The sequence below is a fragment of the Diadema antillarum genome, unplaced genomic scaffold, assembly GCF_040938485.1.
Source record: "Diadema antillarum isolate AM-2024a unplaced genomic scaffold, OU_Dant_1.0 scf00000116, whole genome shotgun sequence".
NCBI lineage: Eukaryota > Metazoa > Echinodermata > Echinoidea > Diadematoida > Diadematidae > Diadema > Diadema antillarum.
This window is the reverse complement of record NW_027271005.1, coordinates 1,668,248-1,692,272: the sequence shown is the minus strand read 5'-3', so window position 1 is coordinate 1,692,272 and position 24,025 is coordinate 1,668,248. Positions and strand designations below refer to the sequence as shown.

Sequence of the window (24,025 nt, the reverse complement as noted above, 5' to 3'; positions counted from 1 at the left end):
CAGGAAAGGTTGAGAATGACACAAGTAACAAACGATTAACTTTTGGTAGTGATCCAAGAATTTTGGGGGAATTTATGAAGGATTTTTGATATTTTGGCAGGTAGGGTCAATGAACTTGGAAGTTCAGGCTGCACGTATTTGAGGTTTTCAAACGTGCACTAAAGTGCGTGCTCTAGTTTCTGCTAGGGCAAGGCGCGCTGTGCAGATGAGGGTTTATGATGTAACAAAGGCTTCTACATATTGGGAAATCGGGCAACTTTCAGCACACAATGCTATAAGGACGTATGGGTGGAAATCACTGAAATCACTGATATCTCTATGGAAGAACAAGATCAGTGGTGGAAATGAGCTGCATGCTTGGTGGAGTTCTGCTCTCTCAGAGTGCTTCTCTAGTTACAGTATCACTTCCATTATCAGTTCCTTAACAGTTTTACTGCTATCCCTCTGCTGGGTAGGAAAAGTCACTGGAGATGACACTCAATGTTCTATCAGTTAGTTTTGAAAATTGCAGTAAAATCAAATGTATAGAATAGAAGAAGTTTCACCTACACAAGTCAGACATAAAAGAAGAAATTTAACAAATACAATAAAAGAAGTCACATCATCACCTCACAACTCACCCCCTGAATTCTCAAGTTTGATAATTTTTTTTCTTTTACATTTCTTATTCTAATAAAACTATTCTCAAGTCTATCTGTTTTCTCTTTCTATGAACAAATGACTTGAACATATTGGATGGCATTTAATTTTAAAGCCTGCAAGGCAAAACAAAATGAAAAGAAAAAGAAAAACTGGCTGGGCTCACCTATCAACTCCCCACTTTGTTCTGGCTTGCTTTGCTGCAAGGGACACACTGTTCAGGATTGAGTACCCGTTTGCACGGTCACGTTGTGCATGATGGCCAGATACTCTGCAAAATTCATTGTACAGAAGAAACAAATAAACACAAAAACATCTTATGGAATAGTCTAGAGATTGTGTTCTAATGGTTAACCAAATATCTTGCTTGTACACATAATTGGCAAGTGACTGTGCTCAAAGTTGTTATTGAAGTATTAAAAAAAGAACAAAAAAAAAACATCGTAGTTATCACATCCTCTGTCTACTTATACATTATGTACAACGTGGACTTTGTATTTCACAATAAAAGCAGAGTTCGGTTCATCGCGTTTGTCACAATCAAAGGGGTTCTTGATCAGCTTTGATAGTTCAGCTGGTTCCAACAAAAGTTATCACAACCAAAAGTTTTTTTTTTTTTGTTGGACTGAACAACAACAAAATACGAGAATAATTGCTAGATTTACTCGAGATTATACTAACCCAATGGGGTGTCAATTGAAAATTAATGTTATCAAACCAAGAAACTGAAACTGAAAGATCTTATCCCAAGACTGCCTTTGTATTATCCTCTCATGAGGAATTATGATATGAATTTTTCATTTCTAATAAGAAATAATCTAAAAAAAAATCAGAGTTTATTCTGGACCATCCTGCCACATAATTGACAGAGCAAAGGAAAAAGACAAGACAAGACATGAGAATAAATGTGAAGTGTAATGGGCTGTCATATCAATTACAGTATTGCACTTGGTACCACTATGTATGGCTTTCATAACATACGAGGTTTCCTTTACCTGACAACTGCACATCCATTTCTGAGCTGTGAGTAAATAAAGCAATGGAGTAAATGAATCATTAAATTGTCCGTGGGCACGGATCTCAAAGTATGACAGCATGGAGATCATAGTATTGTCTGTCATATTTGAAGGAAATGATTTGACTTTTTTTTAAACAGCTCAGTGCAATTACAGAAAATGGTATTGCTGTAGTGAGATTTCTACATGGATCTGCAAAAGAAAACAGTAAAATACTGTACTCAGAATACCAACCATGAGCATAAGGTTGACTTTTCCCCTGTGCAGCCACTGTTAACATAATACAGTGACATGAGGACTTCAAGAGATCATGTGACTCCTCGGTACAGAGATGGATTTGTAAGCTTGTTGCATTTAACAAATTTTCTAGTTAAGAACACAAGTTTATTTCGAAAATGTGTTCTAGAAATGTCACATAAATTTCACAAGCAATTCAAAGGTAATGACCATATACATTTAATCTATTTTTGTCATAATAGAGTTCTACATTGTAGTTTCTACTGCATGCATAACAAAATTAAACCTGCAGAAATTACCCAGGCTGTACAGACCAGTTTGGGCACTGTTGTTTATGTTGATGTCTATATTTTTAATTGGGATGGGGGGGGGGGGATGGGGGCTTCAGAGTGTCTAAGGGCCCGGTCACACTGCCCGAAAGTCGCGTAAACGCATGAATCACGTAAGAAATTCGAGCCTTACGCAATAAATGCGCGATTTGCGCATTTCAAGAGTTTGTCTGACGTGAAACCTTTGTAGTTGTCCGCCGATGTGCGCCGGATTGGCGATTTAAGCGATTCCATGGAGGCTCAAACCCATGAATCACGTAAGAAATTTGGTTTTGCGTGCTTGTCCGTCGAGAATTTGACCATTTTCGCTGATTTACACGATGAAAATCACCAATGAATTGCGCAAGAACTATACGGAAAGATCACGCAAAATACGGGTTTGATGTGCACTCCTCGGCCAGGAATTGGCCTGACGGGATAATAAGATAACATGGCCGTTTTAATATAGCGCCAATCATACGTGAGTTGTTAGTGATACATCAGTGATTCATCAGTATTTCATAAGTATTACACGCGCTTATTCATTTTTTTCAGTGATTTTCAGTGATACGTAGGTGTTATAAGCGCAAAACATACGTCATATATGTCTGCTAATCGTCAGTGGAAAGTCGTCGGTGAACGCGATAGCGGCAACATTTTTGCAAACGATCACTGATATTCCAAGCATATTTCGCGCATTGTTCGCTGAAGAACTACGCAAACTAGGCAGAAATTACGTAAAACAGCACAATTCTGCCTAAACTTTTACGCGAAGCCGAGTTTTGAGCTGCTCAAAACTTGGAATCGCATAAAGCGCCGACCTGGCGCACATCGGCGGACATGTATGAAGGTTCCACGTCAGACAAACTCATGAAATGCGCAAACCTTGCATGTATCACGCAAGGCTCAAATTTTTTAACGTGGTTCATGCGTCTACGCGACTTTCGGGCCTTAGCCAGTGGCTCAAAACTCGGCTTCGCGTAAAACTTTACACAGCATTGCGCTGTTTTACGTAATTTTTGCGTAGTTTGCGTCATTCTGACGCGGGCTAATGCATGAAATATGCATGAAATATCAGTGATCGTTCGCGAAAATGTTGCAGCTATCGCGTTCATGCGTAAATAATGCGCGATTCATACGCAGTTCATGAGTGATAATGCGCAGATTAAGCATGGTTTACCGTGGACCTCAGTCATCGCGCACAACCACGTATTCGCCCTATTTGGGGCCTTTGCGTGCCTATGCGCTGAAAGTGCGTGGTTTGCAGTGATTTTTGCGTGATCTTTCCGTAGTTCGTGGGCAATTCATCTGTGATTTTCATCGCGTAAATCAGCGCAAATTCTCGACGGACAAGCACGCACAATCAAATTTCTTGCGTGATTCATGCGTTTATGCGACTATTGGGCAGTGTGACCGAGCCCTAACAATAGTTATGCATTGAGATACAGTAGCAATGCAACTGACTGAATCATCTTTTCTTCTCATTTTGGAAGCTTCCCAGTTACGGCTGACATAAGCTACAGTGTTTTAAAATCCAGCTGGTCTATTTATTATTGCCCCAGACAACTGAGTGCATACCAAAACAGGCTCAAGCCAATAAATTTTGGATTCTAAATGGTCAACAGCCAAACACATTTTCTTTTTTCAACTTCTACAAGGATCAAGATGTGTTTTGTGTAAAATCTCGATGTGTTGTGTGTAAAGTGTATCAGACAAGGACTTGTGCAAAGAAAAGCAACAACGCAATTTGTATGTACATACTTCTCCTTTCACAACTTTCTCCGTAAGATTCAAGAGTCCTCCAGCGACCAAACGGATCACTTCAAAACTTTCCTATGAAAGAAATAATGGGAGCACAAAACAAATTATTTACATTTCTGGCTCTTAGCACATACACTGAAACAACCTACAGAACTCCTAAAATGTTGCTGTTCCTGATACTACTCAATAAGCCAGTTCCGACTTTCATAACGAAAGTGCACATGGGTATAGATAACCTCTCTTTATTCTCAGTTGGTTGGGCACTTCACTCGTTTTCAAGTGACAATAAAATGCATAAACTTATCTGACATACATGTAATGATTTATGGAATTGATTAGTCATGTTCAAACAAAGGATGAACGTGTTTAGACCTGGTGACCAGAATGGTCCATCAATTAACACTTGGGAAAGCATTCCTTTCATTATTTTGCACTGAATGTAATAACAATCTTTTTCCATTGATATTGCCAAATACCACTATTGCTGTCAGGTGTTTGTGCTGGCAAGCACTATTTATAAGGATTAGTTGAACAATCATTACATCCTACACTGTACATGCTTATCTCAGTGAATTAAAAAAAAGCAACAACAACTGATTTGCCCTGTTGGTACACATGACCTGTTTTCTGCTGAATGTGCAAATTCCAAATTCCTTTCAGATTAAATGCAGCCAATCTACGTGTTTGAATATGGAAGCGTACAACTTGTCTGTGATTCTTGAAAATACAGTTCTGAAAATCTTTACATTGTATCTCACTCACAAGTCAAACAAAAAATTTAGATGTTGACTTAGTTTTCAAAGTATCAAAGCATAACCAGTTTATGATACTGCAAGTCAGATTTCAGATCTCTAAGGGTCACCATATGCAAACACCACTAGCATTCTGCAAACACTATTGACATTGACTATTGATATTGACATTGACAAACAAGTTGCCAATAAGAAAGTTTGGTATGCAAACACATAGACAAGCGAACCTGCAAAAAACTTAATGTGTGAATGTACAATGTAAATGAATCTTCCTGTATACCTGCACAGTATCTCAGGCAATCAAATTTGCACATAAAGCATAAAACAATAAACCTCATATGTAATTCTATTTTCTTACATGTTTTTAAATCATTTTTTTTTCTTTTCCCAACTGATTAAATCAAACCTCATCAAATTCATCCCATGCCTAACCTAAAAAGAAATCTGCACATCTGTCTAGCTCTACTTATAACAGGTTAGCCAGCAGCTTTAAATGTACAATATGTATCTTGCCCTTCACTGTCAGCACGGTTGATTGTTCTAAATCACAATAACCCTTTGCCACAAAGGAATAATTGTTGAATGCAGATCTCCTTTGACACACATACATGAAGATCACTGAAGCAAGGCATTTGGTATGAAGACTTCCCCCTTCATACAATGTACCCCGGAATGCAAACATTTCATCTGCTTGTGTCACGTTCAACTTACATTGCACAAAAACACAGAATCGTAGCTCTCTGCAAGTGTCTGGAGTTCATCTGCTGGAAGGGAACTGATCGTCTTCAGTGTTTGCAGATACTCCTCGCTGAAATCACATGGTAAGTGGGGAAAAAACAAACAAACAAAGGAGATATGTGGGTGTGATACACTGTGAATATATTTTTGACTTTGCCTGAGTGAGATTTGACAAAAGAAAGCATGTGACAGCCACCCAGATCAGACCAGTCTTTAAGGACCAGGTACAATGTACATTATCATACAAATAATGCAGAGGGGAGAATGCATCAGTGAAGATGCAATGCACTCTAGGCATATTCAGTGTGGTGCAACAGGCACAACATATTGTGAATACTTCAGAGTCCACTGCATTTCCACTGTTATAACAAACTTAAACGTGTACATTATTTGGTTTATAAAATGGGTCTATGTTACTATCTTTGGTATGATATCAGCTGATAAAACTTTGTTTTTCAATACAATTGTGCCGCTCTTCGATCAGTCGTACCATTGGCCAGACTTTCTATGCATCTTTCTGTCACAACCATTTCAAATCTTACAATGTAAAATACACAACGCATTTACAGCATCTTAGACAGATATCTGTCACTTTTGTTTGCTAGTTTGTTGTTTCTGCTAGATATTCACCCTTAAAGGGTTCTAAACTAAAAGTGGATTCAATGAAAGTTTCAGAGCTTGATAGTAGCTCTAGATTTACCTGTGAAGACTTAAAATTTCCTCATCTGTGATTGGCCTGGTCTGCGGGAAGAGAAGCAAAAATCATAGGTGACAAAAGCTTGAAAAATCTGATCTTGAAGTTTTACAAAAGTTGATGGCATGAAGCTAAAAAGTGTGTTGCAAAATACCATGCTGCGTAGATCCAGGTACTTCTGGCTTTGAATATCATATTGACCCAAAATACAGTGGCAAAAGAAATTTTCCCATTATATCAATTTACCATCAGTGTTATTTACCGTCAGTGTTGACAAAACTGCTGCAAAGACATGCACTTCTAGATTTTATAACCAAAATCAATATTTTTTTTAAATTTTAACCCCCAAACTTTCACTTGTGATCATCTACCTGCCCCCCTTTTTTTAGACTGAACATTTGATGTGTGTAAAACGCTAGATATATAAACTTTCAACTTGTTGTATCTTCATTAACAGACAGTAGAAACTACTTTGACATTAAGTGGTCACACGCATATCAAGAGGATATAGAGATATTGTCTACTATGTGTGAACTAAAGAGACGGGAGGACCCTGATCTTACTGGCACTTGGATGCATCTTTCCACAAGTCCTCTCGCCTCCAGCCTCTCCATACAGACTGTCAGTCTTTCTGGGCATTCTGACTCCCCATGCTTGCTACAGTAGCAGACACAAAACAGAACAAATATGGACAAAAATACTTACACTGTAAACGAGCTATTGAAAAATTGTTATACTGTAAAAGTGGATATTTCTGTGGTGAGGAAATTTTTGCACATTATGAAACTAGCATTTAAACATAAAAGCCAAATATTTTGGCTTGTTATGTAATACTCCTTCATATTTTTTTTTTTAACGAAAAGAAACAACAAGTGAAATTCATCTTGACTGGAGCAAGCGCAAAATTTTAACATGCATGGAAATATCCCCTTTTGCAGGATTTGTGTTTGACTTCAAAGCCACTTGAACTCTGAGTGAATATGTGAAACCAGGACACATGGCCTCATTTAGCTGATTCATACGTGACACACTACACGTTTGTACATGACAAGGCTTTGGGTTGATCACAGTACACGTACAAGTGTATGTTTAAACCCATTGTATGCAAATAGAGGAACATGCACTGTAATGACACACTTTCATAGACATTGTAGTTTATTTGGTAAAAATTGATTTTGAAATAGCTGAGATATCCAAAAACAAAGTGATCCAAATAAACGGTGGGTCCCACCTTCCACCTTCCACTTTTTTTTAATTTATTTTGAGATAACTCAGCCACTTAGGAACCAATTTTCATCAAATAATCTTTTAATTCCTCTTATGTAATTGGATGCTATATAAAAGAGATATCTAATTATCTCGCAAAAAGTTGAAATCTGATTCCCAATCTCAACCAAAGCTACATCGTATACAATCCCTTTAAAGGAGCACATCATATACAATCCCTTTAAAGGGACTGTACAGTACTGGTTGAGGTGGGGATTCATGTTTTGAACATTCCTATTAAGTGAGATAATGAAAAGCCTCTTATGAAATATGAAAGAGCATGTAATTTTAAGAAGGATTCAACAATTATTTGATGAAAATTGGTTTTCAAATGGCTGAGATATCCAAAAGAGTGCTAATAATAAAAGGCGACATGCCACAACTTTATTAGGATCTCTTTGTTTCACCTTGTTTTTGGATATCTCAGCCATTTCAAAACTGATTTTCATCAAATAAACTTTTGATACCCCTTAGAATTGCATGCTCTTTGACATTTTATATCTAGAGTGGTTTCTGAATATCTCACAAAACGTTAAAACCTAAATCCTCACCTCGACCAGAACTGCATACACCCTTTAGTGAAAACCATAATATGTCAGGAAAAGGGGAAGGTCACAGAGCTCTTCAGTTTATAGCACTGTGCATTCATAACTTCCTTCCTAGCTAACAGAGTGCAACAGCATGATATATGAAAGATGACTCTTAGAAAAAGCAACTGAACCTAAATGTAGCATGGTGATCAGTAAGCAAGTTGTCATCTGAACACCTGCTGAATGGAAATGAGGGTTCATTTCTCGCAACAAGCAACTGACCTTCCAATGGGACAGCGATGGCGCTTAATGCTCTCATCATATACCAGACCTGTCCTGCAAAGGTTAATGAAATTGTTTGATGATTAGGACCCTGGTAGACTAGTACTGTACAAGCTGAAATTTTCGTGGTAGTTTTATTTTCGCGAATCGCTTTTGAGCTGCGAAAATAACAACATGAGAAAATAACAACGCGCGAATAAGTACACTTTGTAAGTTCAGTTAGACCCTCACAACCGTGAAATTAACAACACACGAAAATGCCCTCCAAGTAGCAATTCGCGAAAATATCTGTACGCGAAGATTTCAGCTCGTACAGTATTTCAAACACACTTGAATAGAATAGATACCTACAGTAGAAACACAAAAGTTGCCCTGACAACCACAGACCAGCTTGCTCCTGACAGTCACCAGATTTAGCAAAAACTGATGCATGTGCATACATTACAAGTCAAATCCCCACTACTGAGGCAGAATTAGAGCAAACAAGTTGTGAAAGTTGACTGCGTTATCAGACCCTGGAATTGATCAGGTACCTCGTATGGCCTACCACAGTAGTCAAAAAGTCTGTATTTACAGGAAGATGCATTCATGCAAAAAACACAAAAACAAAATCAAAACAAAACGAAAAAACAAAAACAAAGACTACAATAGTACATAATACAAGTGATATACTGGCTGGGAATGGTAGTAAAGCAGGTATCAAAACTAGTGTACAGTACTGAAAGCACACAGTACTTGCTACATTGGCTTTGAAAACCTACAATGCGGTACAAATGCTAAAATTGTGTGAAGACAAAATGAGCTAATTGTGCACATTGGAAGGTCCTTTGAATCCAAGTGGTTATTTCTGAGGGCAGTAGGGAAGGCTGGATCCTGCCTCTTTTTGCTATTTAAATTGTTGCACTGTATTTTTGGCAACATTGTCTTGCAACTGAGGAAATAATGTGGTATACGTGAAGCCAAGAAAGAACAATTACTGGTACACTTGTGGAGTACATGATGTACAGATTTCATGGTATACTATTGTGATTAACTTTCTTACCCTTTCGGTAGCTCTGCTGGAGTCTGATCAAGTATCTGGATAAAATATAATAATGAAGAGAGGAGTACCATTCAATTAATGTACTATTAAGTATGTACGGTGTTTTTAGTGCAGAGAACATCACTTGCACTGCACAATTTACATGTAGAAGCATGGGCTTATCGTTGTTAGTGGTACAGGTACACGTATACTGAGACACAATTACACCTGGGGGGCGTTTCATCAACGAGTTCGTCGGAGGTTTTCACCGACAAACTTGCTATCATCCAATCAGACGCAAGGATTTCAGTAGCTTTTAACAGTTGTCGGTGTAAATCACCGACAAAAAGTTTCATGAAACACCCCCCAGGGCTGCACTCTCACCGTTTTTTTTTTACTGGTCGGACCTGTCTGTCGGACCAGTACATGTACACTGTAGGTACCCAGTTTTTTCCATATTTTACTGGTCTGTTCCTGAAAAGGTTACTGGTCTGACAGTCATTTTTACTGGTCAGGGACTGTCGGACCAGTGCTAGTATGCAACATTGATAACACCATCAAAAACATCTAAATCATGTACACTGTAAATTACACAACATTTTCACAAGATAAACCATGAACGAGGAGAAAATGACGATGCTCAATAAAGAAGAGGCTTATTTTGAATGTTTAAATCATGAGTTATCATGATTACTAAATTGATTCACTCATGAAACTTCATGTCATTTAGATCTATTAAATGCAAGATGCATCCTGAATACCATAGAATAATCACTTTGCAAAACTTTCTGCAACAGTTGAAGAGAAAGACTTCTGTCTGTCACACATTCCCTGCATTCTGACTTATATGCAAATTCATGTTTTCATGAGTTTAATCAGGGAAACCCACGTAGATGGAAAATTTGTGGGGAGTATGAGATCACTCACACAGAAATAAAGTTAATTCTTTTAACCTGAACTGATGCAGCCTTATTATTGTTTGGGCTGTTACAGAAAACATGTGCTTTTGGTTAAAATTACCAAACATTATAGTATTTTATGCATACATGTTCCTTGGATAATTGCTATAAATTTGTATTACAAAAGCTTACAAGTGGAGAGCATACTTCCAGTTTTATTTGTGAACAATAGTTTAGTCAATTCAATTCAGTTCTTTGACAAAACAACACTTTTGCAATATCACTCTGACAACATAGGGGAATAAGAATTGATATTGTAGCAATTCATCATCAGAACATAAAGATACATGGCAAAACTTGATGTATAACCCCATGGTAAATGTGGGCATGACACTAAACAATTAGATGTCAGGCAATGTTCATGTGAGGCTCATCACTAGGAAGGTGAAGGAGACGGAAGGGGGAAGATTTATTATAGGAAAGCTATTGTGGAAACAGTATTAGATCAAACTTTTTGTGTGTTTAAAATAGTAGTTACCCGATCTAATGCCTATCATGGGCACAAGCTTGGTGATCCAATCATTCAATCAAATCACATTCCACACCCACAGCAGTATGTCTGACTTTCTCGTTTCAGCTTAAAAGTACTGTTTACATCTTTGGGAGCAGTCACTTAAAAAATGTTAGAGTTATCACATGTGATGCATTTGTGTATGAGTAGGTCACTTGCATCACAAAACATCCTACAATGTAAAAATATTGCAATAAGGCCTAAAATAAAAGGAGATATCACTATTTTTCTCACTCAACCGCAACGGCAGACCGTTCAGTCTGGAGACAATTCTATAACAAAGTTCCTATTGTCCACATTTTGTATTCAACAATACTTAACATTGGTTTACACTTTTAATGCTGGTTTTTTCCATCCCATTGTAGAATTATTTTGAAGCACTAAAGCTGGGTTTTTGTTTCATCTGCAAATGGTAAATAATGCATTTGAGAGTGTCCAAGCTACAGGTGTACACAGTAATGAATACATGCAATGTAGCAAGAAAATTTGAATGTGACCTCTTACCCCTTCTCTCGAAGGAAAGTAGTAAACATTCCAAAATATGCCAGTCAAGTCTGTAATTTCCATCTTGAAGGAAGTGACTACCTCACACAACTCTGCAGCAAATTTTCTGTACAATGTGCACATCTCAGTGCAGAGATAAGGATTTTATACTTCATTTCTGTACACAATGAACTTGCACTTTGTCCCCCTGCACGGCTCATCATTATTAACTGATCCAAAGAACTAGCCCTGGGGGTGAAATGTCTACAATATCCAGGCACGCCACTTTTCAAAAAGGTGAACTATTGGGATCATATATCTGATAAGATAGAGAAACATTTACTGCAACAGTGGAAAGGCTCTGGATCATACACAAATCAGACTATTAAAGGATCAGTGTCTGAACATTCAGTGGCTGAAAGGTACACTGCAGTGTGACCCATCCTAAATGTAAGGTCCATTTAAGTCTACAACCTAGCTAAAAATCATACAGGTGACTCCCAACAAAGTCCTTGGGACCAGCAGTTACATGTAATTAGCATTAATCTACACTAGGATGAGTATGTACGCCCATGATTTTTTATCATGGCTACTACTAAAACACTGATCAATTCAGTGCTTATTTACGTCGATGTAGGGCAATTTGTCAATCAGTTGCAATGAAAACATCACGACGGAAGAACTTCATAAATTTGAATAACAAAAGCAGTACCCGCTGCATGCTATAAGGATTAGAACCAACACTTGCTGTCGGGCGAAAGCTCGGTGGTCTAGTGGAGATGACGCCTGTCCGGTGATCAGGAGGTCGTGGGTTCGAATCCTGCTCGAGTATGTACGCCCATGATTTTTTATCATGGCTACTACTAAAACACTGATCAATTCAGTGCTTATTTACGTCGATGTAGGGCAATTTGTCAATCAGTTGCAATGAAAACATCACGACGGAAGAACTTCATAAATTTGAATAACAAAAGCAGTACCCGCTGCATGCTATAAGGATTAGAACCAACACTTGCTGTCGGGCGAAAGCTCGGTGGTCTAGTGGAGATGACGCCTGTCCGGTGATCAGGAGGTCGTGGGTTCGAATCCTGCTCGAGTATGTACGCCCATGATTTTTTATCATGGCTACTACTAAAACACTGATCAATTCAGTGCTTATTTACGTCGATGTAGGGCAATTTGTCAATCAGTTGCAATGAAAACATCACGACGGAAGAACTTCATAAATTTGAATAACAAAAGCAGTACCCGCTGCATGCTATAAGGATTAGAACCAACACTTGCTGTCGGGCGAAAGCTCGGTGGTCTAGTGGAGATGACGCCTGTCCGGTGATCAGGAGGTCGTGGGTTCGAATCCTGCTCGAGTATGTACGCCCATGATTTTTTATCATGGCTACTACTAAAACACTGATCAATTCAGTGCTTATTTACGTCGATGTAGGGCAATTTGTCAATCAGTTGCAATAGGATGATCATGTTTTCTGTAATATCATAAAAACATTACTCATTCATTTAACAATTTCTTACATTAGATATAATTCCAAGACAGCTCATAAAATGTCAGGGGAATTCACACACATGCTTGGACCTCTGAGCAGAGCAGTATTCACTAGAAAATAATTCAAAAGTGGGTGCCACAGATAGATACCGGTAGTACAACCCTCAAATCTTAAATGCTTGTAATATTGTCACCCCTGGCTATCTAAATTCTCTAGATTTAAACAGAGATACCAGTGCTTACAGATGAAACAAAGGCTCAGACAGTTAGTTGTGGATGATTTGACTCTTACCTGGGAATTTGCACGTGGAATGAAGGAGTAATACAGACATGGCACTTTGGCATCTGGATCCATTCTAATTATCCTTTCCATATCTTTTGATCAGGTCTTCCAAATTGCAATTTCACAACTTTATTAAAAGCGTGCTGCAAGGTACAGCTGCTGTGCTGATTCAGCCTGTCACACAAGACGACTCTGATAACATGTATGTTATCAGAGTTTGATGATAGTACAACGTTTAGAGTGCCTGCTAACTACCCCTGCTAACTTGCCCTTGTCACACAACATTTCCTGTGAACTTTATAAATAGATCTATCTAGTATATATGGCAAGAGAGCTAAAAAAAGAAGAAACACCAGTTGTTTTGTTTTTGTGGTTTGTTCTTTTTACGCCCTCTTGGCTCTTGGTATGCTGGTGTTGAAACTTGTTTACTATCTATTCTTACATACGAATTTTGCCATCGATCTGTATTTGCAAATCCTATAAATTCATGGAAATGAAACAGCTAGCACAGGACTATGATATCTGTGAAACAAGATAGAATGTTTGATCAATGGGAAGGTATTTATAGGTCTTATGTGGATTCTACACACAATTTTCATCTGTTCAAAGAGCATTCTAATGATATGGTGTACAAAAATGAATGTTCCATGCTGATCATTATTATATTGTGTAAATTAACAGGTTCACTGCATGACCAATAATCAAGCATTTGCCATATGCTCACAAGTACTGTAGCTCAGATGAGCTACAAACCCAGACAAATGAAGGCCGCCTTTAATACAAGAGCGTGATGCCTCTGACATCCTCTGCATAAAACATAAAAAGCATAAAACATGGTTCTTCCCCCTTTCCTTTAAAACATCTTGAATTTGTTAGGCAGATGACAAATTAATAATGAATTTCTATGAAGGACTACAGGGGAAAAAATCCCGCCCCTATACTTCTGCACTCTTTGGACAGTATCTGGTGTACACACAGTGCCCAACGATGTTGAAACATAATGCCTCTGGCACCACTTTGTGGCGGAGGCATAAAAAACAAAACACAAACTAGATATATCGCTACGGCGACTGATATGCCTCCGCCATAATGCATGGTTCTCCTAATAGGTCTATAGTACAATGTCTTGACAATGTGTGATGACAGTTTCAAACAATTGGCAAAATATTAAAATGACAGGTTTGACACAAATGTGCTGAATGTTCACTTTCCTAGAACTAGGTTCAATTGGATGAATGATTAAAATGTCAGAGTGCAGGTATTTGGGGAACTGATGACTTTTACTTGACTTTTGACCCTTTTATAAGTTTATGCATTGAGTAATTTTTCAAGGTATTGGAGGTATGTGGAGGAAAAAGTGCAATTCAGCACTTTCACTTGACCTTTGACCTTTTGACCTTTGACCTTTTGGCAAGAAACTTCCCACAGAATATATATTGGGTAAGACATGTATACATCAAGTTAAAAAAAAAACCTTCATTCACTGCATAAATATAAGGAAAGTAGTGATATTTTGAGGAGTTGACCTTGACCTTTGACCCCCATGACCTTTGACCCATGACCCCCAACTTCCCTAGATAATCACTGCCCATCAGTACAAGTATATATACTAAGTTCCATGAAGGTACCTTGAACCATTTGCGAGATATGGAGAAAAACATGAAATTTCAATTTTTTTTCACAAAATAACCTGTGACCTTTGACCTTTGACCCTCTGACCCTAAAATCTACACAAAGTATTATCCCCCAAGGATATACCCTCATACCAAGTTTGATGTAAAACCACCACACGGTTCTTGAGATATTGACAAAAACAAAACGGGACGGACGGACGTACGGACGTACGGACGTACGGACGGACGGACGGACGGACGGACGACCCGAAAACATAATGCCTCCGGCCACTTCGTTGCGGAGGCATAAAAAACAAAAAACGCTTTCCTCAAATAGGGTTTGCTAACTGCACCAGAAGGAATGTGAACATCTTCATCCCTCACATCTAGATTCCTGTATTATCATGATTATTTTAAAAAATAATCATATCAATTTGGAAAGATGATCAGGTCTGAAAAGTTAAGTACCAGAAGCTTCACTCCATGAACACCATATACAGGTATTTTTCCCAAATTGTAAATGTACTTCTTTTTGTTTCTGACTTGACAAGACATACAGCGCCTACCACTAATACAAATAACTAATACAAATAGGTAGAGTGAAATTTGCGTTGTGATTGGTTGGATAGCATCACGTGATTGTGGGAAAATTTTGGTCTAGTGGCACAACTTTGCCACTATACCGAACGTTTACAGCGCATGCCTACGCTTTGTATGTACGCAGAGATTCGCGCAGGGAGGGACGTTGTAGGACAAGGTCAAGTACTTCAACGTATGCGCGCGTAGAGCACTGGACGCAGAATGTAGGAGATTATACACGAGTCTGCTCTGTGATGTGCAATACGCATACGCGGCTGTACTAGCATCACATGCTGTGTACGTAAACTACAGTAGGTTGCGGTTAACTCTAGCTGCATGCAAGAAATCAGTGCCGCCGGTACGGCGAGTCTTATGTTAGATCTAAATTAGGGCCTAGACCTACAGAAAATACATGTAGATCGATGGACCTATTTACTATTAGTGCATGTTCTATTGATGCACCAGTACTGGACTATAGAACTCCAAATACTAAATTATCCCTCGTGCAAGTCTATTCATCTCGGCCTGCGGCCTCGGTGAAACAAAACAGCGCTCGGGATAATTTAGTATTTCTCGTTCTCTAATCCAGTATAGTGCATGATAGAGCATGCACTATTTGTATAATGTACGTATCAAGTTTTTGGAGTTTCCTGTATCCAGCAAAATAAATCATCTTCTCCTTGTAGTTTTTACATTATACTTTGTATATTTCTCGGATGGATGGTGCAGTAAATGATTGTGCATTGCATTACCATTGCCATTACAGTAGATAACTACCACAATCATTTGGTGCATTCAAGAAGTCTAGTCTTTTTATGTCATCACAAAAAGATGCAACCTCTCATTGAAGTCAAACTGCTGTGACCCACATACAGGCACATATATTTTTCTAATCTTCTTCTTCACTTTTCATTTTAAAGTTGAGCAAGTTCATTCAAAGTTGTCATTCTTGTTGTCAGTCTTCACTGCAGTGCTTTGTAGTACACCAAAACCCTTCATACCCTTCAAATAAAAGTACCTACATGTAACACTCAAAAGAGATGAAATTCTGCACATCTTATCCAGAGCTTAAACTGCGCCCTCTACTGTTTGTACATGACTTTGAACTACAAACACCAGTGTGTCAAACAAGTGTCAAAATGCATACAATGTGTATCTACCTTGCTGACTCTGGTTCAAAGTTGAATGCGACACATTTGCTACTGAAGTAAATATGGCATTATGGACAATATACACACGTGTACTACTGTATCACACATATCAAGCAACACGATACAATAATTATCGATAAAGCAGAAAGTGGAGCATTATTATTATTACTCTATTTGTTTGTATTTCCTTTTCCAAGTGCAGAGCCAATTTCGCGAACTTCACTTGCTTATTTTGTAGATGGGGATATTTCTGTACATACAATGTATGTTTTAGTATCCTTCCAAATATTTTGAATGTTCAATCTTTGAACAAATTTTGAAGAGCTTTACAAAGGAAAATTTCTGCAATGGCCAATATTCCACATCTGAATTAAAATTTCATGAAAAAGAATAAAATTTCATGACAAAGATAAAAATTTGAAACCATGTATGCCTCGCTCACCATGCCAGCCATCTTGACTGTGATTTCACCATCCTGCTTAATAGCAACTTTCTCCCTGCCTTTCCTTTTGGCTGCTTGCAGTGCAGCCCGTTGCTCACTGCGAGAGGATTTCTTGGCTTTCCTACCACCACTGCTACTTCCGCCACTCCTCTGGAATATAAAAACAAAAAAACAAAACAGTGCACAAAAACAGCAAACCACTGTTCACTTGTTTCCATAGATTGAAGAAAAATTACAAATTCAGACAAAATAATGAGTGTTGGTTCTGAAACAGTTTCTATACATTTTGCCCTTGATGATAACTCCTACACACACTTGAACACTAAGAAACATCAAGCTTCACTGTTCAACTTTCAAGTTTCACTCCATGGGTCATAGACAATTTTACAGTGCTCATACAAGACAAAATAAACAAAATCAAAACAAAACACAGGAAAAATCACACAAGCTCAATAAAATTACAGCCAAAACATAGTCCTCAGAAGGACTCAAAATTCACCTTCTATCACTTGGACTTTCCTTCCAATACATCATCAAAAGGGTCTATCATTTATTACCAAGAAACTTGCCTCGCTGACGCGATTTGCCAGGATGTGGAGTTGTTTTGGAGTGTTTCGAGATCAAAAGCGTAGAATAATTTCAACATAGTACAAAACTTTTTATTCCAGAAGAGCCCTCCCTTAATTGTATTACCAGGTAACCCCATGTTCAGCATCATGAGCATTATGGGAAGGTACAGTGTAGAAAGTTATGTGATAATCAATCATGCCCTTGTATGGCATTTTCCAACAAAAAAAGACTACATGCAATTTTAAACTCTAGTGCAGAAAATTGATTGATGTCTCTGCAGCCTGGTTTGTCGATTAATTGTTAAAACAAACGAACAAATTACCTGACAACCAAGATGGGGTAAGCTCTGAGATTGTTGACTTTCAGTGAACATTTTGGCTAATATCTCACATTTTCATAGTTAACCAACTAAAATCATTTTATTACAGTGTTATTTTACACATTTCTTATGCACATTGTACATTTTAGAGCAAGAATAGACAGTTCTGCAAGCATTCGAAAACTATGTTTCCGCTAAAGTGGGAGCAGCATGTAGATTTTAACAAACTACATAACAATAGAAGTTATAAGTGTGACATCCAAATACAAGCAAAATCTTTATGGTGAAGACCTATACAAATTTTTGTACAGTCTCAGGTTTATCCACATTTTACTACCTGAGCAAAGTTGACTGTTTCTTCATAAGTTCTTATTTTGTGATGGGTACACTGCAAACTGATAAGTTTTCACCAGAAATATGGATACTGATTTGGGTAGAAGATATTTTCCTACACAAGTTAATGACATGCCCATCAAAACTGTATTTCAAGACAGGAACATGTCTTGAGCATACAGTACCTTAAAAACTTTCTAGAGGCCAGTCACTTTTTTACCTGTGAATTTTTGGGTTTCACTGACCCCTTGGGAGTCACAGAAGGGGACTTTCCCTCTTGCTTCTTTTGTGTTGCTGATCCACTCTCTATTGGAGGCACCCAGTCACCACTCTTCTTGGCTCTCTCAGCCATCTCTCATGTTCAGATCTGTTAGATAAAAAGAAGAGAACTTCTTCATCAGTCAGACTACTTTGTAGATTTTTTTTTCCTTTTTTTTTTTGGGGGGGGGGGTGGAGTAGGGATCCTCTAGATCAATGATTACAGACATTTTAATTCAAACTGTCTAAACAATCCATTGTAGCACACAGCATACTGAGATTCCTATCATATGTTAGATGGCCCACAGCATGGATCTATGCTCTAGCTACTCCAAATTTAAGCTTGTCAGCATGTTTATCCAGGGGAGTCTGGTTCCGCATTTCTGTTCATATACCTCTTCATGAGTATACTCTAAGCATTTGGGGCATGGAGCCAGTCTTGTCATAGCCTTTTGTTAAGGCCCTCTCTCGCTCCAAGGGCAAGCAAAGCAAGCCCAGGCTGGGCTCTCTTCACCATAAAGCGATAGGGCCTTGACAAAAGGCTAGTCTTGTCAGAGACGTCAGAGGCGTAAATATTCATAAATGAATGATACACGCCAAAAAATCAAAATAACAACAACAACAACAACAACAGAGTCTAATACCCTTACCAAGAAACAGGCTGAAGCTCTCAGACCAGAGATGGAGCACTGAAAGGCTACCTGTAGCCTAGAGAACTTGGCTTTAAGAATACATTTAATATTCAGTGGTTATTCTTGAAACAGACATAATAAATTGACATGGAAGCTTTTGCCATAGATTAATTCATTTTTAATTAGCTGATGATTGCTTGAATTTCATCAAATCAAAGGTACTAAAAAATGTTAGCTCTTATCAGTCTACAATTCCCATTCACACCCACAGTAAAAAGAGCAGATGAGTAGGGAAAAAGGAATTTAAATGGAAACAACATAGCAGTAGGACCATCTACATCCTCAAAACAAAAAGACTTCCTTGCTTTTGTATGTACAAATTATGTATGTCCCCCCCCCCCCCCCCCCACTTATTTTACCAGGTAGGTCTACCACTCTACACTACCCTACCTAGCTATACATAGCCCAGGCGCTGTATTTAAAATAGCGCCATGCTTTGCACAGCATCTGGTCGGGCTAACCCTACCTCAAGTTCTAAGCTTACATATTATATGGATGCATGCTGCCCCATCCCCCCCCCCCCCCCCTTGTGGAATATGCCTGCACGCGACATCTGCATGTTTAAAAGCTAACAAGGGTAGGGTATATTGGGTATTGGTAGCAGTGATTTTAAGAATGTTTGAGTTATTACATGTGATGCATATGTGTAGGTCAGTTGTATACACAACATCCTAATCATTTCCTATTCCTACCATATAAAAATTTTGCAATACAGCCTAAAATATAAGGAGATATCACCATTATTCTCACTAAACCATAACTGAAGACAGGTCAGTCTAGAGTAGAGACAATTTTATCATGTAATTAACATTCACATTTTGTATATTTAACAATACTTAACATTAATTACACCAATTAACTCTTTTAACTTACACTGGTTGTTACTATCCCTAACTCACATTTTATAACTATTTTGAAGCACTAAATCTGGGTTTTTGTATTATCTGCAAATGGTAAACAAGGAAAAGTAGAAATTACGCGGTGCGTAACATATGTCCCCGCCGGAAGTAGCATTTTGTAACAAAATGTGCAATATAGGTAAAAAATCAAGGTCAAAGGTCAAAGAAGTCAAAGGTCAAAATTCTGTGTAGAAGTTTTGAAGCCCTCACCTAGTGCCATCACATAAAGCAAATGGAATCGAAATTGGGTTAGAAATGGCGAAGGAGTAGCATTTTGTAGCCAATGTACAATATAGGTCAAAAATCAAGGTCAAAGGTCAAAGAAGACAAAGGTCAAAATTCTGTGCAGAAGTTTTGAAGCCCTCACCTAGTGCTATCACATAAAGCAAACGGAATCGAAATCGGGTTAGAAATGGCGAAGGAGTAGCATTCTGTAGCAAAATGCACAATATAGGTCGAAAATCAAGGTCAAAGGTCAAAGAGGTCAAAGGTCAAAATTCTGTGTAGAAGTTTTGAAGCCCTCAACTAGTGCCATCATATAAAGCAAACGGAATCGAAATCGGGTTAAAAATGGCGAAGGAGTAGCATTTCGTAGCAAAATGTACAATATGGGTCAAAAATCAAGGTCAAAGGTCAAAGAAGTCAAAGGTCAAAATTCTGTGTAGAAGTTTTGAAGCCCTCACATAGTGCCATCACATAAAGCAAACGGAATCGAAATCGGGTTAGAAATGGCGAAGGAGTAGCATTTTGTAGCAAAATGTACAATATAGGTCAAAAAATCAAGGTCAAAGGTCAAAGAAGTCAAAGGTCAAAATTCTGTGTAGAAGTTTTGAAGCCCTCACCTAGTGCCATCACATAAAGCAAACGGAATCGAAATCGGGTTAGAAATGGCGAAGGAGTAGCATTTTGTAGCAAAATGTACAATATAGGTCAAAGGTCAAGGTCAAAGGTCACGACTGAAATTCTGTGTACAAGTTTCAAAGCTCCCATGTAGTGCTATCATATAAAGCAAACAGAATCAAAATTGGCTCATAAATGACAGAGAAGTAGCAAATTGAAGATTTTGATCACACACGGACGCACACACGGACACACGGACGGACGGACGGACGGACGGACACACGGACGGACACACGGACACACACACGTACGGAGCCCGTTTCATAGTCCCCTGCTCGAACTCGTTCGGCGGGGACAATAATGCTTTAAAAGTGCATGACTGTCCACAAATGGTAAGTCTTTCCCTCTAAACAAGCATTAAGCAAGCATGCAGGTAGCTTGACCGAAAGAGTGGTCTGTATCTGGTCGTCGGGGATAATGATCCGCGGAGACTGCGTCTGGCTTCACGGATCTACAGAGTGATAACGTCAATAAAAATAAAAGACTCCTCCCGACAGATGGATCTTTCTGTCTAGCACGTAGCCTACAGTTCATCTTCGTGAAAAGCCAAAGGAGAACAGTTGTAGCAGTCTAGTCTACAGTGTATACATGTGCCACAGAAATCTCACAGCATTACATTAGACTATTAATGATCAAGTTCTCTGTACAATACAAAGTCAATGATGGTCATGGTGATGGTTATGGACTCAACAACATGATCGAATCATGGGGAATACTGTGTATTGAACCATCCATCCATGATCTACATGTAACATATAACGAGGAAAACGACTCGGTCCCGACCATCTCGTTATATCGAGTTTCCACTGTAGTAATACAATTACAAACAATGTTTGAAACAATATTACTGAAATATCACTGATGAACATACAAAAGCCAAGGCAAAAGGATCATCAATGTGATCAAGGAAGCTGGAGGCGGTGGGACAGTCACTGCTGTCATCACTCATGTCACCTCCTCCGAGCTCCGGACCCATATTCACACCCATGCCTTAAGTTATATCATTAAATGAGGTTCAGAAGTCGTGTTCTACAGAGCTGAGACAGACATGCAGATGTACACTCTACGACTATAAATACTAGACAGTGAAGGGGTAAAAGCCAGACGTAGTCAAGAGATGCAGATAAGACAAATGAACAGCCAGCCCAAGCGCGAATATACTAGGACTGTAGACAGAAAGATCCGTCTGTCCGGAGGACTCTTTTTATATTTTGCCATTAACGCTGTCCTCCGTATACGGAGGGGATCCGTGAAGCCAGACGCAGTCTCCGCGGAACATTCCCCGACGGACAGATACAGACCGATCTTTCGGTCAACTAGGACTGTAACTGAATGAATCAATGATGTGTATAGCCAGGTCAGTTCGGGAAACCCACTCACAAGGGGGGCCCCTCCTTATAAGTAACCCGTCCCCCTTATAAGTAACCCCGTCCCCCTTATAAGTAACCCCCGGGGCACCCCTTATAAGAAGTCTCCACGCTTTTTTGCAATGCAACGCGAAAATGAAAGGACTGCGGCAATTCGCTTGATTATGTCCATAAAGCTTCACAAGTTTCCTAGTTACTCACGAAATTTGAGCAAAATCGGTTTGAGGCATCATATCTAAAATCATGGATTTAAATGCGATGTCAAACGACCCAGGCGAATGCTGAAATGTGAGCGATTACTGGCGTGAGTGTCGCCAGGCGCGGCGGCGCGGCAATGCTTGAGTGCAGACGTGGCGATGCTCAGTCGCCACGTCTGCACTCAAGCATTGCCGCGCCGCCGCGCCTGGCGACACTCACGCCAGTAATCGCTCGCATTTCAGCATTCGCCTGGGTCGTTTGACATCGCATTTAAATCCATGATTTTAGATATGATGCCTCAAACCGATTTTGCTCAAATTTCGTGAGTAACTAGGAAACTTGTGAAGCTTTATGGACATAATCAAGCGAATTGCCGCAGTCCTTTCATTTTCGCGTTGCATTGCAAAAAAACGTGGAGACTCCTTATAGATTTCTAAGGGGTGCCCCGGGGGTTACTTACAAGGGGGACGGGGTTACTTATAAGGGGGACGGGTTACTTATAAGTAGGGGCCCCCCTTGTGAGTGGGTTTCCCGAACTGAGGTGCCCGCACCTCGTCAGGGGCCCGAATACCGTCACCCCGCTTAAAATCGTTTTGAGCGCACTAAACAAAGATGTATGCCCGGGACTGTGTTCTGTACGCTTGAAACTTGGCAGGACTACCAAAACCAAGCAAATTGTGGTGAAAACCGAACAGTTTTTCGCGAAAATCTGAAATTTTAATAGGGCTATAGGAATACGTGTTATATGTCACCCGCACGTATCTTTTACGTGTATGTCTATAATGGGAACATCACGGTCACCCGCACACGTCTTTTACGTGCTAAGTCTATGGGAGAGCGGGTGACGAGTTGCAGGCCCCTTCCTTATCGCGCAACTTTTTCGCATCGTTCGCCTTTGACGACGATAGCTGCAAATTTTCAATATCGATCAGTGAACTTGTAGTTGTGATTCCATTGGGATTTTCAGCATTTTTCCTGTATGTGAGTTGGATTTCAAAGAATTTCAGTGGCGAAATGTGATTCAATTATGGGCAAACATTAACTATGACGAGGTGCGGGTCACCCAAGTATACTACTACTAGAGCGCACCGAGGTTTAACTGCCACCAACCCCAACGCTTGGCTCCCCCGGCCCCGGGGTTTATCCATGACCTCCATTATGGTACATCCATGTACAGTATACAGTACCGTGAAACGTTGAGACTGTACAACCAGTTACCACGGCATAAGAACTTCTGAATGATTGATTAATAAAATAATCAAGAACTCACCAACAACGAATGGGGTAAATTTGACTGCTTCCTTTGCGGGAAAGGAGCAAGAATCGGATCACTCGACCAACCTATGCTGTGACAAGTGTAAGTGACAAATGACGTTTCATTCGGTGTCGTGATACGGAAACAAATTTCGCGCCGCACAGTTCCACTGTACACAGCCAAATCGCCCTCGATCCTTGGCCTTGTGTGTGCATGCTACATTGTAGATGCTGAATGTAGCGATCACCACGGGATCACAAGACCTTACTGCACACGGTACGGACGGACGTACAAAATGTACGTGGACTACAGAGTTTGTGATCGATCACGTTCTTTGAGTGCGTGGTGCATGTGGATGCACGCACCATCACCAACATTGAGTGCCCGAGAATCCAAAGTGGTGGTGGTGGGTGATTGTGAGGTGGAGGTGGGCGGCAAAGACCCTGCGTGGTGGTGGTGATGGTAGTGGTG

General features: G+C 39.4%; 1 protein-coding gene across 1 annotated transcript; it reads right to left on the bottom strand.

Moving 5' to 3' along the window:
* Window positions 1–801: 801 nt before the first annotated feature.
* Window positions 802–23,740, bottom strand: LOC139719909 (polyamine deacetylase HDAC10-like). The gene is made up of 11 exons (XM_071631292.1): window positions 23,570–23,740; window positions 18,206–18,352; window positions 16,764–16,913; window positions 9,266–9,300; window positions 8,224–8,277; window positions 6,709–6,802; window positions 6,152–6,192; window positions 5,425–5,521; window positions 3,962–4,033; window positions 1,635–1,660; window positions 802–910 (listed from the first exon to the last, which is right to left on the bottom strand). The coding sequence occupies exons 2-11, from the start codon at window positions 18,335–18,337 to the stop codon at window positions 802–804; spliced, it is 810 nt and encodes a 269-aa protein (XP_071487393.1). The 5' UTR covers window positions 18,338–18,352; window positions 23,570–23,740.
* Window positions 23,741–24,025: the final 285 nt, after the last annotated feature.

Excerpts from the sequence above, each read along its gene's own strand:
- LOC139719909 (XM_071631292.1), bottom strand. The coding sequence starts at position 18,337 with ATGGCTGAGAGAGCCAAGAAGAGTGGTGACTGGGTGCCTCCAATAGAG. Across the intron at positions 9,301-16,763 it reads CAGTCAAGATGGCTGGCATG|ATACTTGATCAGACTCCAGC; the intron begins GTGAGCGAGGCA and ends TATTTTATCCAG. Across the intron at positions 6,193-6,708 it reads AAAGATGCATCCAAGTGCCA|ACCAGGCCAATCACAGATGA; the intron begins GTAAGATCAGGG and ends CTCTTCCCGCAG.